The 17,165-nt window shown below is 38.4% G+C and overlaps 1 protein-coding gene across 1 annotated transcript in view; it reads left to right on the forward strand.

The window, feature by feature from the left end:
• The window catches only part of Neb (nebulin), a gene marked incomplete at its 5' end in the record, with an annotated part of 124,214 nt that extends 107,281 nt beyond the window's left edge, over positions 1 to 16,933 (forward strand). Inside the window, 15 exon segments of the mRNA XM_008825145.2 lie at positions 560 to 652; positions 1,116 to 1,208; positions 2,215 to 2,307; positions 3,998 to 4,090; positions 5,023 to 5,115; positions 5,577 to 5,669; positions 7,294 to 7,386; positions 7,678 to 7,770; positions 8,109 to 8,201; positions 9,307 to 9,414; positions 9,727 to 9,910; positions 10,122 to 10,214; positions 11,427 to 11,573; positions 11,963 to 12,069; positions 16,184 to 16,933. Of these exon segments, the coding sequence (XP_008823367.1) occupies positions 560 to 652; positions 1,116 to 1,208; positions 2,215 to 2,307; positions 3,998 to 4,090; positions 5,023 to 5,115; positions 5,577 to 5,669; positions 7,294 to 7,386; positions 7,678 to 7,770; positions 8,109 to 8,201; positions 9,307 to 9,414; positions 9,727 to 9,910; positions 10,122 to 10,214; positions 11,427 to 11,573; positions 11,963 to 12,069; positions 16,184 to 16,357 (1,650 nt within the window).
• Between the last annotated feature and the right edge of the window lie 232 nt (positions 16,934 to 17,165).

The following is a 17,165-nucleotide window of genomic DNA, read 5'->3' on the forward strand; positions in this document are numbered from 1 at the left end:
GGAGGACTACTAGGAGTTCAAGACCAGTCAGGGCTACATAGCAAAAGACACTATATAAAGATAAAAGATAAAAGGCAAAAATTTCCATTGGGAAATATGTAACAAAATTTTCAATGACTCTGAAGGTGTAAAGACATGACTAGAAAACTATAAAGCAAACAACTCCTGTGTTGAGTATAAATACATGGATCAAGTATAGTCAAAGTTTTAATACTAGGTGCAATAAAATGGTTGGGGGTGCTGGCAGTCGAACCCAGGGCTTTCCACATGCTAGGCCAAACTTTTTCTCATTAAAGTTGTTATCACTATTTAATGCATTTTAGGAATGTACTAAATATTGGCTGTGGAAAATGCAAACTTTTGTGTCCAGTTTTCAAGGTGTAACATTTCTACTTTAAAGAGAGAACAACTATTTACAAAATGTGTTTCCCTTCATCCTTGATGAACTCAAGAAAGCTGGCTTGTTTTTATAAGTGCTTACCAAAAAACCCACATGTAGTTGTCATTTAAAGGATTTATGGTTATCTTGCCTTTTGGGTATTCTAATTATTTTCTGCAGGTTATGTACAAAGAAAACTTGGGAACAGGCATTCCAACTACTGTCACTCCAGAGATTGAGAGAGTCAAACGCAATCAAGAGAACTTTAGCTCGGTATTTACAAATATAGCAAATAAATTATTTCCCATAAAAACTACCAGAATAACCTTTCATTCTGTTTTTAAAAATAACATCTTAACGACATTCTCTGTGTGTTGCTTTGTGTGTTATCTTATCAAAACCATCTGACGTTCAGAATGATCCACTCTTCCCGTGGCCTTAACATATTTAGCAACTGACACGCGTGAGCACTCAGATCTGAAATGCTGTAAATAGCATTAACTAAGATTCTCCAAGATACTCACATCCTACAACTCAGTTTCCTACTGTACTTTTCTGTTCTAAGATATGGTGTTGTAGAGTTCATCTGTAAAATTATGACATACAGAAGTGTTACCCTGACTAAATATTACTTACCCACTTTTAAAACCCCCTCCTTCCCACACCCAACTCCCTTCCTCCCTCCATCTTTGTGCTTGTTTTGAATGTCTTTTGGGTACTTTCTTGTATCTCACAGGTTTTGTACAAAGAGAATTTGGGGAAAGGAACCCCTACAGCTATCACTCCAGAGATGGAGAGAGTCAAACGCAATCAAGAGAACTTTAGCTCGGTATTTCTTAGAGAAAAAAAACCCAACCCTTAATTCTTATTAAAATAACCTAAAAATATTGTCTTTAATGCATACAAATATAAAATTACTAAATTCATATACTGAAAGGAATGATACCAAATATTAGTTCATTTTTCAACTCAAATCTAATTTAATTCTTAATATTGGTGTGAATTTTAACCGTTTTCATTAAAACATAGCTATTTATCACCTTCCTTAAAAACTTATAATACTCAGTTTCCTTCCTCCAATTCTAACTGGGGTGACACAGTCAAAAGTAAAATCTAACATCCTCTGAAAGAATGACACTAATCAGAACTGTATTTGTATTTATTGTGGTTAGTTGATGTTTCTTTGTGTTTGTAGCTTTCCCCAAAAGGCTGTTTTTCTTAAATATCTTCATTTAAAAACAACACAGCAATTCATGGAAACTTAGAAATACAAATTTACTTGTGTCAGTTTTTTGTATGCTATATGAGTGAGCTTTCCTTTGGAATATAGTCAAGATCATTGAAAGCTAAGTTAATATTTATCTTTTAATGTTTATTAATATTTAGTCTCCCTAAGTCCTCTCCTTTTTGTTTTCTAATTCAGCATTGCCCATAACTCATTATAGATGATAATTTCAGTTACCTTAAATGAAGTCTAATCCAGTATATTTGAAAAAAGGTATATTGAAAAAAAAAAATGTCTTTTTGAGACAGGGTCTCCCTGTAGTCTCACCTGGCCTGGAACTCACTATGTAAACCAGGCTGGTCTGACTCACAAAGATCTGCCTGCCTCTGCCTCCCCAGTGCTGGGATTAAAGGTGTGCACCACCACACCCGGCTGACAGATCAAATATATTATGTGTAACTAAATGTACATAGGTGGTCCACAGTTGCTTTGTTTCTTAAAATTGGTTCTTCTTTACCTCTTTGCAAGAACAAGTAGAGATTTTTTTTAAGGTCAAGTCTACCTAAAAGATGAATCCAGGCTGATATGATTGTTGGTTTTGTGCACACAGATATTGTACAAAGAGAACTTGAGCAAGGGGACCCCCCTACCTGTCACTCCAGAGATGGAGCGAGTCAAACGCAATCAAGAAAACTTTAGCTCGGTATTTTCAAAGAAGTTCCTTTAACTCCATATTAAAAACAATAATTTCAATTAAAAAATTAAATTCTCACTATTTTTCCCTTTATAATAATTTAACAGATCCTTTAAAAAAATTCTCACCAATGAAATCCTTCTGTTCTGGATATTTTCCTTACTCCTTAATTCTAATACTCTAGACTTTCTGTAATACTCCCCTAAAACTTGGAATTTGTTCCTTTCCTTTCCATCTTTCTGTTAGTGCCGGCACTTTTGAAGTTAACTGATTTCCCAAAACAACCCAAATATAGAGGCTCCTATTTACTTGAAATCTTTGTATCTGATGTTTCCGGGTTAGTGCAGCAAGAAAACACTCTGAATCCAAGGCTGAGTGTGAGAACAACTGCTCATCCTTAGAAACGATGGTGACCTTGCTGTACACCTCACCCGGATAAACAGCAAAGAGAACCCCTTAGCACTGGGAGAACTGAAGCCTTATTTTGACAGTTGACCTAAACAACTCATTTTATGACTAGAAACCCAGGCCCGCTGGTGTTTCTTTCTTAAGACAGGATCTTACTACATAGCCCAGAGTGACTTCAAACTCAGCCCTCCTCAGGCTCCCTAGCTCTAGGATCACTGGCACATGCTACTGTGCCCACATTTTCTTTTAAACATAAATCAAAGCAGATAATGCACTTATATTTATTGCTTTTTCCTTTATTGTTAATTACTCTTCCTGAAAAACTTTGTAATACCTAAATAATCGGTGCTGTTTATATATAAGGAATTTATACTTGAAATGGAGATTCAAATATCATGAGGAAAATTTAGTCATATCTACTTTCAGGAAGGAAGGTTAATGTGAAATGTGTTTAATTTTCAGTTTAAGTATTTTCTAACAATGAAATCAGTAACTTTCTTTGATCCCAGTTTTTGTTTTGTTCTTAATTACTATTTACTAACAACTTTTCAATTTTTAAAAGTTTTCCTTGTATGTTGATATGTCTTTTAAAATTCCATGTGTGTTCATTATTCCTTTTTTATTGAAAGGCATCCGTTTTTAAAATTATATTTTAATTGTTTCTATATTACAGTATGTTATTGTATATATCTATTTGCATCTAATGATTTAATGGTCCTAAGCAACTTTTTCTTGCTTAAGTAATGATTTGTGTTAATGTTACACAGGTTGCATTAGACAAAATTGTCTGGTAGTGCCCAGGCCTTTTAGATGCTGTGGGAAAGACCATATATATTAAAAGTTGACTTTTAAACTTGACCATCTCTATAACCTTCTCAAAGAACAATATTGTCAAAGGGCATAGCTTTAGTCTATAATCTTAAACATGTTATGCTATTAGACAAACGTTTTATGTAGGAAAAGCTGATCTGATCAAAAAATAAATATTTTTAAAAAAATAACTATTTCTATTGCACACTGAGCATCTGAGTGCTCTTATATAATTATTTGTATTTCTCCCTGAATTCTTGACACAGGAAACAGCTCTCTCTCTCTCTGGGTTAGTGTAGAGAGATGAGCAAACAAACTGGTACTGTGTGTCACTGGGTCTGCCCCTGCACAGAGCAGTGGGTGTGGTAATTCTCTGTCTGCCTGGGTGTCCTGTAGTCTTATGCTTAGTTCCCTGCAAGATCATCCAGGGGCTGTTTTGACTGCTTGTGTTTTTCCTCCGATGCTTTCTTATGTCACGCAGGTGTTGTACAAAGAGAACCTCGGAAAAGGGATTCCAATCCCCATCACTCCAGAGATGGAGCGAGTCAAACACAATCAAGAAAACTTTAGTTCGGTATTTAAAATTTAAAAAACAAAAACAAACAAAAAAAAAACCTTTAAGTATTTTTAAAATGCTTTAAAAAGATTAATGGCTAGATTTTTTAAAGTCTAATTAACTTATCCCTGTTTTAAAAAAATTTACCTGTTTTATACCCAACTTAATGCTGCCATTTCCTACGAATCCATTTCCTCTCCTTGGTTAATATGATCCTTTGACCTAATTTTTTAAAGTATTCAGTAATACAGCTTAAAAAAATAACATTCTCAGTGTGTAAGCATCCATATTTACCTTGCTTTGGCAAATTTGATGTGACTATAAAGCTTTAAAAATGTTATTCTGTGAGGATCTGATGATTGGCTTATCATTCTAACCTGACTGGTGCTTACACAGTCATTCTCAACTTTGTTTTTTTTAGTATCTTGTCCTTGTTCCCTCATTGCCTTCAAAGTAATTGCTCCCAATATGTTCACCCAAACTAAATGTTGAATACTCTAACTTCTTTGAAAGTCAAGAGAGAGGATTTGTGCCTATGAACCTTCCCATATATAATACTTAAAAAACCCAAATATCCTTCTGTGTTTTGTAAAAACGACTTCCTTTTGCATCAGTCTCTTGTCTATGTCTATTTTTATCTCCTCCTAACAAGCTGAAGATGACTAAATTCTCCACTCCATGGTCTTTTTCGTTGCTTGGTACTGTAGAAATTAGCTCAAACAAAAATAACACTTTCTTTTCCTGTTTCCTAGTTTCTGCCGCTCCTTCCTGCATTCCTTTGTCTTTAAGGATGTCTTTAGGATCATAGAGGTTCAACTTACAAGCTTTTGGTTATTTCCCTATTTCTAACTCATTCTCTTCCCTTTCCCCTTCCTCAGCAACTGCCCCCAAAGGGGGGTGGGGCGGTGATTGACTGCTCTTTTCGTTCTGCATGCTTTCTTATTGTTTAGGTGCTATACAAGGAGAACCTGGGGACAGGAACGCCAATCCCCATCACTCCTGAGATGCAGAGGGTCAAACACAATCAAGAAAACCTTAGCTCGGTATTTTGGAAAGAAAGGGTGGGAAAAGACACCATTTAACTTCAGAATCAAACTGATCTTTAGCAATATCATTTAAAACCTCTTCCCTTCCTTTGCTTCTAATGTATCTTACTTTGCAAAAGGTTATTGTCTCTCATCTCTATGTTTGATTTTATTTTTTACTTCAAATATTTTAGTTTTTGTAGATAACAAAACCATGTTCTAACCATCTCAAAGCACTGTAATTGCTTAGGAAATTCCATGCTCACAGTGGTGTGATTGAATCTAACAGCCTTCCTCAGCAGCTTAGCTCTCCTCAGCCTCCCCAGCCCAGTTAGCAAAGTCGCACAGGGCATCTTGGCAACTCCTGGCTTCAGGACTGCTGTGCCCTTTTGAAACAGAGAAGTTGACCTCACCTTTAAAACTTCACAGCAAACAAAGCATGACTTACGTTGTTTCTCTGCCACTTTCTTGTCGTACAGGTGTTATACAAAGAAAACATGGGCAAGGGAACCCCTTTACCCGTCACTCCAGAGATGGAGAGAGTCAAACACAATCAAGAAAATATTAGCTCGGTACTCTGACAAGAAAAATAATTACTTCTTTAATGATTTTAAAACACTACTGATTTAAAATAATGCATATTAATCCTACTTTTTAAAGATAATTTAAATTGTTAAATTTTCTTGACTACAGTTATCATTCTTTTCTGTAGGACCATTCCTAGCCTTAACTTCTTAACAAAATTGCTTTAATCTGTAATTTAATGTTCTAACATCAAAAAGTAGCAGGTTTTCCTACAAAATAGCCTTTTGCTCATCTCTTCCCAGACTTACTGTCTTTTACACCCAAGGTCTCTTTGTTTTGTGTGCTTGTGAATCATCGGGTGGGTTTGTGTAATTTGGGGAGGATAGTGTGTATAATAGGGCTCCTTCTGGAATACTGGTGTTTGATGATTTGGAATTCTGATTTACCCTGCCAGATTTGAGTCTTTTGCAGTACAGAGGATGGAAGCCAGGCCTCACATGTGCTAAGCATGTCAGAACACAGCTACATTCCCAGTCCCACCCTGACAGATTTAGGAAAAGAGATTTTGGGAAAAAATAGCTCCCGATCCTCTCTTTTATGGATAATTGATATAACCTAAGATCCCGTAGTGTTTTTTGCAGTTGAATAACAATTTATTTAAAAAGCAAGTGTCACCAAAAGGGCTTTTTGTCCTAACAATCTTAAATTTTGTTGTCCTTTTTGTTATTATTATGATCTTTGTTACCTTTAAGAAACCATTTCCTTCAAGCCTGTGCTCTCTGGTATTAATCTGTTTACGAATTACCAGGGGGATTACCTGGAATCCGTGGAGGGCTTTAGCTTTTAGTAGTGAGCAGTCTCCTATTGCTCAGCATTTACACCTCCTACAGGTTTTTACAATCCACCAGAATCACCAGGAGGCTTGTTAAACCAGGTTTCTGGGTCTTGCCCCCACTCCCTGTTTCTCCTTCAGTAGCTATGGTGTGGGGCAGAGAACATGAATTTCTAAATTCTCAGCTGTCACTGACCAGCAGTCCAAGGACTCTGCTTTGAGAACTACTGGAATAGAGTCTTTCTTAAGTGCCATTTTCCAAACCTCGCAGGCTTCCTAGAAGGACGATGAGGACAGCCATTGAGGTTGAGGGTTTATTATGAGAAGTGTTTTTGTTGACTGATAAGTATGACATGTTCAGTGATTGAAAGACGAGGAACACAAAGGATAGAAAGGAAGAGCAGGAGAAACACTGCCTTGTCTGATGGTCTGTAGTTTTACTGATAAATCTATGTACTACAAAAACATTTCTTAAGCCCATGTTGTATTGGGGCAGCTCCAACCTTAGTGATTCAGGCCCACACAGTAACTCCCATTTAGAGGCTGTGTCAGGAGGTTGACAGTCATACGCTCGTGACAAAATGGTGATAGGGTTACCTCCTTTCCCCTGAAATCTGCAGAAGTTTCAAGGCAGAACTGTACCCTGTAAACACATGACTTACTTTAACTACAATCAACTTCCTCTGAAAACATAGACTGCTATCTAACCTTACCGCCTAAATGATTTGGCACCCAGGACCTCATCAAAAGTTAATCTATTCCATTTCTTCTTTTGGTAATTGTAATTCTTTTTTATTTTTGTCTCCTTTTGGCTTTTTGGATCCGTTGGACTCGTTTAGGTTTTGTACAAAGAAAATGTGGGGAAAGCCACCCCAACCCCTGTCACTCCAGAGATGCAGAGAGTCAAACGCAATCAAGAAAACATTAGCTCGGTATTGTCTTGAGAAATGAAAGTGCTTTTAATTTTACAAATTAACCCCTGCAGTTTGGCCTGCTCTTGATCCCATCCAAGGTTAAAAACAAATACAATGCCAGTTACATTTTAATCTTCCCTAAATATCATAGATTTACCATTGCCATTAACTATTTTTGCTTTCTTCTTGAGAGCTATTCTCACTAATAGTAACAGGTTACATCTAACGTCTCCCTCCCCCCAGCTGTATTATATTTAATAGCAAATACTGCCTCCTAGTGACTTTCAGGTACAACTTTGTATCTCACAGGTACTATACAAAGAGAACATGGGGAAAGCAACACCCACACCCTTTACTCCTGAGATGGAAAGAGTCAAACGCAATCAAGAAAATTTTAGCTCGGTATTTGAGAGAAAAAAATAAATCATTAAAATTTTAACAAGCTCTGACCATCATGGCTATACCACTAATGCATCTCACAGTTCCTAAGACCTCCATGTATCTTTGAAAATTCTTCCTTGGCCATTTGAAAACAACATCCCTATCTTCCTAGCTCAGACTGATTTCACTCCTCTCTTACCTTTTGCTTTCTACTGTAACATTTTAATGGCTTTCTCTTCCTGAGGTGTTTCATAGTGTGTGATAAAATTGAGCCATAACACCAGCTAAATGATGATTTTCAGAACTGTTTTTTTTTTCTTTTGCTCTCTGATGTCTGGATACTCTCTTGGCTCCTCTAGGTATTGTACAAAGAGAATATGAGAAAAGCAACTCCAACACCTGTCACTCCAGAGATGGAGAGAGCTAAGCGCAACCAAGAAAACATTAGCTCGGTACTTCCCAGGATTCAAAAGAGCAGTGCTGCGACAAGTTGGAATTAACATTTTAACATCATAAAAATATGCCTTTCTCACCCAATTGAAAAACACACTAAAATTTAAAGACAGATACTACAACATCTTGAAAAATAATGTTTTAACATCATTAAAACATGCACCTCTTCAACTGAAAATTTGCACTAAAATTAACACAACTGTGCTTTTCAATTCCAAATGATTGTACTAAAGATAATTGTCAATAGTTTTCCTCCTCTCATACTTTACTCTGAAGTAGTTTTTCATAACCAATTATAACAAATTGACTCCTTAACACCATCCATCTTCTGTTATTTTTAAGGTATTTTACGAAATGGGTAATACCCAGAAATGAATGTCTTCGCTGGTTTTGATACTTTGAGTTTTGTGTCTGGAAAACTTTGATTTTGGTTTTAACATATTGGTTTATGTAATCTTGACATTACCTCAGAAAAATGATTATCTCCTTAAAGGACAGGTCCTTCAAATTCCTTTCAAGGTCAGATTTAGTGCTAAATACCATCAAATACTCTAGTGCTAAGACTACCTTCCTAGCAAATTCAAGAAGCCACTCTTCTCCTCTTTTTCAGAATTACACTGTGACCCTTCTCCTTTGGAAATGAACATTTCATTTTCAAAGTCAAAACAAGTTTTCTGTCTTCTGATGCAAGCCTTATCTGTCCTTAGGCTGACCTGGTCCGCACTTGGTTCAGTGTCTGGATGGGTCCTGTCCTGTCTGTTGATTCAGATGTCTCTTGCCAGCTTCTTCCATCTGAATCTGTTGAAAAGTCTTTAAGAATTGCTGGGTGTGGTGGCATACACCTTTAATCCCAGCACTAGGGAGGCAGATGTAGGCAGATGTCTGAGAACGAGGCCAGTCTGTTTTATGTAGCGAGTTCCAGGCCACCTGGGGCTACTGAGGCTATAGGGAGACACTGTCGGAAGGGAGGGGGGGGAGGGAGGGAAGAAGGAAGGAAGGAAGGAAGGAAGGAAGGAAGGAAGGAAGGAAGGAAGGAAGGAAGGAAGGAAGGAAGGAAGGAAAGAATAGCATGACTGGTACTCACTCATGGTCTCTCCTCCATAGGTCCTTTATTCTGACAGCTTCCGGAAACAAATACAAGGCAAAGCTGCTTACGTGCTGGATACCCCAGAGATGAGACGGGTGAGAGAAACCCAACGGCACATCTCAACAGTAAGGAATTATTTTCTTTATTTATGTGTATGTCTCTGCCTGTCTGTATGTGCACCATGTGCGTGCAGTGAGCAGAGGACACAAGAGGCCAGTGGATCCCCCGAAACAGGAGTTACAGCTGGTTGTGAGTTGCCTGATGTGGGTGTTATGAAATGAACCCACGTCTTTTGCAAGAGCAGCAAGTGTTCTTAATCATTGAACCCTCTCTCCAGCCCCAGGAATTCTTTAGGATCGACTGGCCAGCCTATTGGAATATATTCAAAGGGAAACAGTCACACTATCATTTTTTCACAGAGCAAATTTATATTTCAGGTGAAATATCATGAAGACTTTGAGAAACACAAAGGCTGTTTCACACCAGTGGTGACAGATCCTATCACTGAACGAGTAAAGAAGAACACACAGGACTTCAGTGACATTAACTATCGAGGTATTCAGAGAAAAGTGGTAGAAATGGAACAAAAACGGAACGACCAAGACCATGAGACTATTACAGGTAACTGAGGACAAAAGTGATGTAATTATACCAAAGCCAAGTACGAACACACAAATCTGAGAAAGTCAGTCCCTGCTAGCCCATTTGCAAGGCTGAGGACTCAGGGGTATCTTCTGCTGTCTGTTCTCTGGCCTGTGGTTGTCATAATTCCTGCTTTGGTTTTCAAGTTACTGGAGGGATACAAAAACACCTGCTCTGGCTTTTCTTTCAGGTTTGCGAGTCTGGAGAACTAACCCTGGTTCAGTTTTTGACTATGATCCAGCAGAAGACAATATTCAGTCCCGAAGCTTACACATGATTAATGGTATGCAAACCTTGAGAGGCTCATCATCTCCTGGGCTCCAGTCAATGTCTGTTAGGCTCTGAAGTTTCTTCCCTCCAAGGTTTTCAATCTTCTGAGTTGCTCACTGGCTAGTAAGCCAAACCAGAAAAGTTCATTCTAGAAGATTTGGGTTAAGTGCCTCTTCATGCCCCCTTCAGATCCCATCATTATCGTTTCTGTGTTTTCCTGGAGAGAAAACTTAGTCTTTCTAGTAGAAAAATCATGGCCTTAAAATACATAGGCAAAAGGAACACGGGCCTTCAGGAATGTTTTGAACATCAGGAGGATGTTCAGAAAAGAAGCTGCACATTCTCGACTGTCCATGTAACAAGTAAAGAGTGTAGTAGCACATGCCTTTAATCCTAGCACTTGAGAGACAGAGGCAGGTGGATCTCTATCAGCTTGAGGCCAGCCTGGTCTACATGTGAGTTCAAGGAGAGGAGAGGAGAGGAGAGGAGAGGAGAGGGTGTGGAGTTGTCCTTCAAAGCACAGACAGAGCTAAGGAGTTCACCCAAAGGTAGAATGCTTGCCTTGCATGTGCAACACCCTGGGTTCTGTCTCAGCCCCCACAAATAAAAAAGAGGAAGGAAGCAAGGAAAGAGAGAAGGAAGAAGAGGAGAGGAGAGGAGGGGAGAGGAGAGGAGAGGAGAGGAGAGGAGAGGAGAGGGAGCCACAGAGAGAGACAGAGAGACAGAGAGAGACAGAGATGGGGTGGGGGAGGGATGTCACACTGTGCTGTTCCTTAAAGGTTTATACGGCAGTCTACAGATGAAGAGAGAGCAGTAAATCCTGTTCCACCCTGACATGTACAGTTTTAATGTTCTGTTCACGATATCATGTGAGACACAGGAAGAGTATCTACATCCATTTGGAAGTGAGAAAGGCCTTCCTGGAGAAGTCAAAATTGGAGTGTGAATGTGACTGCTGTCTATGAAGTGAGCCAGTAAAATGGACATGGGTGGGAAGGAGCAGTCATTCAAGACACTTGGTTTTGGTTGTGCCACTTAACTGTTACCTTTGGCCATTTACTTAAGCACTTACCTTTCTAACAACTACACACTGGAAGAACTGTGAGGGAGTAAGCCATAGAAAATTATTTTAAATTATGCTTAGCAAAAAAATTAAAAATAAACAAACCTGCAACTGAGACTATTACTAACTGTAGACATTTCATCTCTGCTATGTCTCTCCCAGCGCAAGCCCAGCGCCGGAGCCGGGAGCCATCCCGATCTGTCAGTGCTCTGAGTCTCAGTGGGGGTGAGGAGAAATCGGAGCACTCTGTGGACCACCACCTCTCCTCTTACAGCGATGGAGGCGCCTTCTTCTCTGCAACCTCCACAGGTACAAGTAAGCCTTCCCAGATGGGCCCAGTCTCACACACCTGTGATCCCTACATTTGGGAGACCCAGGCAGGGTGGTAAATATGAGGCCAGCCTGTGCTACGTAGAGAAACTTTGTCTCAAGCAAACAACAAAATCCAAGCAAGTGGATGGTACTGACTGATAATGATGGCTGGTTATTAAGAGACGCTGTAAGTTTTAAACAAATTTCTGAGAAAAGACTAGGAATTGTGAAGAGTTTTATGAAGTTAGATGTTTCATTTTCATAATTTTATTAGAATCTTCTCTTCCTGGAAATCACTGACTTGAAGAAAAAGACAGCTCAAATGCTAAGCACAGGCTAGATGTGTAGCTCCATTCCTTTTACAAGCCTTTTCTTCCTTCTTGCAGCTTACAAACATGTGAAAACCACAGAACTGCCCCAACAGCGATCATCTTCAGTCGCTACCCAACAGACAACACTGTCTTCTATCCCGTCGCACCCATCCACTGCCGGAGTAAGTAAAGAACAGCTGACAAAATCACTAAGGCCATTTTTCTGTCTTTTTTTTTTTTTTTTTTTTTTTGAGGCAGGGTCTCATGTATTTATGTAGTCCAGGCTGGCTTGGAACTATGAAGCTGAGGATGACCTTGAACTCCAGAAGGCAGAACTCTTCCTGCCTTCACTTTCCAAATGATGAGACTGCAAGTGTGTGTCACCATTCCCAGCTTTTATTTATTTGACAGTGCAAAAATAACTATATTTTAGTCTTTCTGTTCTTTTTAAAAAACAAAACACATAGCTTTTGTTTTAGATTATCTTTTGCCACGTATCATATGTGGGTCAATTTAAGAAAAGCAGCATTGACACCCAAACCCAAATTAATGAAAAATATTACTCAGTGATTAAAAGAATAATTAGCCAAGCATGGTGGCACATGCCTTTAATCTCAGCACTTGGGAGGAAGAGGCAGACAGATCTCTGTGAGTTCAAGGACAACCTGGTCTACATAGTGAGTCCCAGACCAGCCAGAGCTGCATAGTGAGACCCTGTCACACCCAGAAAAATCTTTTTTAATGTTTCTACAATAAAAAAGAAGCATGTTAGACTGAGTGAATACTTATAGCATACAAAACAACAAAATTAATACTTAACATAAAGCACTTTAAAATTCAACAATAAGCTATTCCTCCTCAAAATATAAAAGACCTAGATGGAATATCAATAAGCAGTTTATGGCAAAAGACATTCAGATGCCCTCCAGAAAATGTAAATAATAACCAGAGCATACAAATGAAGGCGATAAGTACACTTCTTAAGTATTAAGCACCACAGTATTGAACTCTTTTTTTTTTTTTTTTTTTTTTTTTGGTCTTTTTGAGACAGGGTCTTTCTGTGGTCCTACCCACTGAAATTTGCTACGTAGACCAGACTGGCCTTGATTTCACAGAGCTCCTCTTGCATCTGGCTTCCAAGTACTGGGATTAAAGGTGTGTGCCACCACACCTCACACCTGGCTAGTATTAAACTCTTAAAACACTTAAAAATAATTTACACATTACCATTGGACCTAACTCTTTCACCTTTAAAAATTTATTTAAGAAATTATTAGTCAGCTGGGTGTGGTGGCACACGCCTTTAATCCCAGCACTTGGGAGGCAGAGCCAGGCGGATCTTTGTGAGTTCAAGGCCAGCCTGGTCTACATAGTGAGTTCCAGGACAGCTGGGGCTATAAGGAGACCCTGTCTCAAAAAGAAAAAAAAAAAAGAAATTATTAGTCAAAAAAACCAAACACTGGGATGTCCATTATAGTGTTAAAAATGGCAATAACTGAATTTTAAAGAACGGAAATGGCTACATAATTATATTACTCAGACGTGAAATTCTGGGCAGCAGGCAAAAGGAAGGACAGGATTCTGATTTTGTGGAAAACTTCAAAGCCATATTAAATGGGAAGGATAAGAAAGAGGATAACATACTATTGCTCCGTTTATGCCGGGGAAAGGGGAAAGACTACTTGTGAATATAAATACATGTGTATATATTTTAGAATGCAAGAAAAAAAAATAGGTTATACCCCAAAACAACACTTGGCTTCTCCTAGAAAAATTCAGGCTATTTTTACTTATTATTTCTCCAAAATGTTACACTTTTTAAAATGTTTTTTTTTATTTTTATTTTATGTGTATGAGTGTATTGCTTGCATGTATGTAAGTGTACCTGTCATGCAATCCCTGCAGAGGTCAGAAGAAAGTGTCAGATTCTCCTGGAACTGGAGTTATAGATGGTTGTTAGCCACCATGTTGGTACTGGGAATTGAACCTGGGTCCTCAGCAAGAGTATCCAGTGTTCTTAACTGCTGAGCCGTCTCTCCAGCCCCCAAGTGTTGCACTTTTTAAAAACGATCGTGCTAGATAGCTTTTAGAAATCGTTACTAGTCGTATGCTTCCAAACTCCCAAAGTCAGAGATGGATGATGTGTCAACTTGAATAGTAATCAGAGATTTCCACCCCCTCCCCCCAAACCCAAGATAATATTTAAAGCCAAAAAAGGGTTACATAAAATATTTTGAAACAAGAGGCTGGAGAAATGGCTCAGCAGTTAAGAACACTGGTTGTTCTTGCAGACTAGGGTTTGAATCCCAGCACCCACATGGCAGCTAATAACTCCCTAATTCCAGTCCCAGGGGATCTGACAGCCTCTTCTGACCTCTGCGGGCATTGCACGACACAGATACACTTACCTACATGCAGGCAATACATGCATACACATTTTTAAAAAAAGTGAATCCTTGGTTATAAGGATTAACAACAAGGGTAGCACCAACCTGAATTTGAATAGACAGTTGCCTGGCAGGTGTCCTTGAGTTACTATTTTTATTTATTATTTTATTATTGTTATTATTATTATTGTGTGTGTACATGTTATGGGGGGGTTGTGTATGCCATGACACGTGTGGAAGTCAGAGGACAACTTTGTGAAGTTGGTTCTTTCTACCTTTTGTGGGCTCAGGAGATCAAACTCAGGCAGCCAAGGCTGGCAGGACAAGCACTGTTACCTGCTGAGCCCCTTAAAGTATTTTATTTTTTTGTTTTTGTATAGGGTTGTAGAGGCCTTTGTGCCAAGCTATCTGTAAGCCTTCTGTGATAGTATGATTGCTGTCCTAAGACTATTTCTTCAAAAGCTTCTAGCTTGCTTTCTTCAATTACAGCTTGACAAATCCATTTTGATTCTAACAACTTTCACATATAGCGTTGCATTGGTATTTCAAATGCTTTTCTAAAACACAAGATTGACCTCTTCAAAATAGATGAAAAGGCCCTAGTCACATATAATTAGCATATTCTCTTTATTTCTGTGAGGTACAAATACAATCTTATGAATATAAAATTTAAATAGTATGTTCATAATTCAAAGTGTACAATTCATTGCTTAACAAATTTATTCTAAATCACCACACAATGTTAGAATATTTTCATCAAAATTAAAAAGAAAAAAAAGGGGCTGGAGAGATGGCTCAGCAGCTAAGAGCACTGGCCGCTCTTTCAGAGGACCCAGGTTTGATTCTCAGCACCCACATGGCTTCTAACAACCATTTTTAACTCCACTTCCAGGGAACTTTGATGCCCTCTTCTGACCTCCAAGGGCATTGCACTATAGGGGTGTACTTATATGCAGGTAATATACTCATACACATAAAAATAAATAAAAAAAAAAACAAGAGAAAAGAAAAAGAAAAAAAAATGTACACATCAGCATGCATGCCTCATCCTCCCCCTTCTCCAACCAGTCCTAGGCATCCACTAATTTATTTCTTGTCTCCATAGATTTGCTGGGCTGTTTCACATAAATGAAATCACACAGTATGTGGGCTTTGGTTCACAGCTGCTTCTCCTTAATGCTTTGAAGCTAAGCCACATGGTATCATGTGACAGTATTTGTTTTATTGCCCAGTAATATTCCTTTGTATGGATATACCCCATTTTTGTGTGTTCATTTATCACTTGGCAGGCATCTGGGTTGCTTCCATGTTTTAACTACTATGGATAATTCTATAGTGAGCATGGGTGTGAGAGTGATTACAGACATGTTTCCACTCATACTGGGATACACACACCTAGGGTGAAATTGCTGGGTCACATGGTAACTCTGTATTTAACTCCGTTTTCCAAAGTGGCTGTAACATTTTCTACTCCCACCAGTGGTTCATGTAGTTCCCCATTTCTCTCCAGCTTCTCTAAAATCTACCTTCATCTTCTTCATTATCACCACTCTGGGGTGTGCGAAGTGGTATACTGGAGTTTGGATTGGCATTGCTGAAGATTAATGATTTTGAGCATCTTTTTCTGTTCTCCCCAGCAGATTGCACATCTTCTGTGGGAAGGTGTTTATTCATATCCTTTGCCTTTAAAATATTTTTGGTGTTGAACTGGAGTTCTCTATGTATTCTAGGTGTAAATTACTCATCAGTATATGATTTACAAATATTTTCTCTTATGCATTTTTACTCTCTTGGTGGTATCTGCACATTGTCCTGTGACATAAATGTGTGGAAATGATCTTACAGTTAGGTGTTTGGGTTATTAAAATCTGATGTATATTTCCCCTTCTGTTTTCATCCCCATAAATAGAAAATCTTCCGTGCTATGTATGACTATATGGCTGCAGATGCAGACGAAGTGTCGTTTAAAGATGGAGATGCTATAGTAAATGTTCAAGCAATTGATGAAGGCTGGATGTACGGCACTGTGCAGAGGACTGGCAGGACCGGCATGCTCCCAGCCAACTACGTGGAAGCTATTTAAGGAAGCATGTCAAGATTTCACATCTGTCTGCAGTATATACAGATCTGGCAGGCAACAGTTCAGTTGGGACTCCTGTTACCCAAGTTCTAAAGCTGCCTAGTGCTTTCCCTGTGTCAGTATATCACTCAGGGCGATATACTTGTTTCTATAGGAACCTCAGCTATTCTTCTAGAAATCAAATGGTAGTTATGACTGTCCAATTCTTACACAAGACTTACATCTTCATGATTTTCTGGTCTTGTACATGAAACTACAGGCAACAGTAAACCTATAAAAGTTCATTTTATCAAACTTCCTTTCAGTTTTAAAATAAGTTGAATTTCACAATAAAATTTTTTAAAGCTCCTGCAATGTTATAGTATTACTGAATCAACCCAGAGTCTTTCCCAATTATAAAAGTTTTAATGTCATTTTCTTTCTGAATATGCCAAACACAGTAAAAGAAAAATGGCAGATGTTTTTTCTTTGCTTACTAAATTCTAATGCTTGTATTTCAAATCTGATTTCTGAAGTTATAGTCAAATACAAACTGGTGAGAAACTAGTAACTAATAAAATCTGTAATTCTGCAACAAACTGCTAACAGACTGAATTTTTATTTTTAATGGTTTAAGACTTACCAATGAAAAAAATTAATAAAGCTTGTTAGTTACATAAAAAATTTTAATGTTCTGAGAAAAACACATAAGAGTAGGCATTCTCAAAATTATCAGCAAACTTCCCTTAAGAGCTTTAGCAACAGCTGTGGGATGCATGCCTAACTTGAGAGGATCCCCACCACCTGTGTGCAGTGGGTGGCAGGATGGGCA

This window comes from Nannospalax galili, unplaced genomic scaffold (genome assembly GCF_000622305.1).
Source record: "Nannospalax galili isolate Female #2095 unplaced genomic scaffold, S.galili_v1.0 scaffold87, whole genome shotgun sequence".
Classification (NCBI taxonomy): domain Eukaryota; kingdom Metazoa; phylum Chordata; class Mammalia; order Rodentia; family Spalacidae; genus Nannospalax; species Nannospalax galili.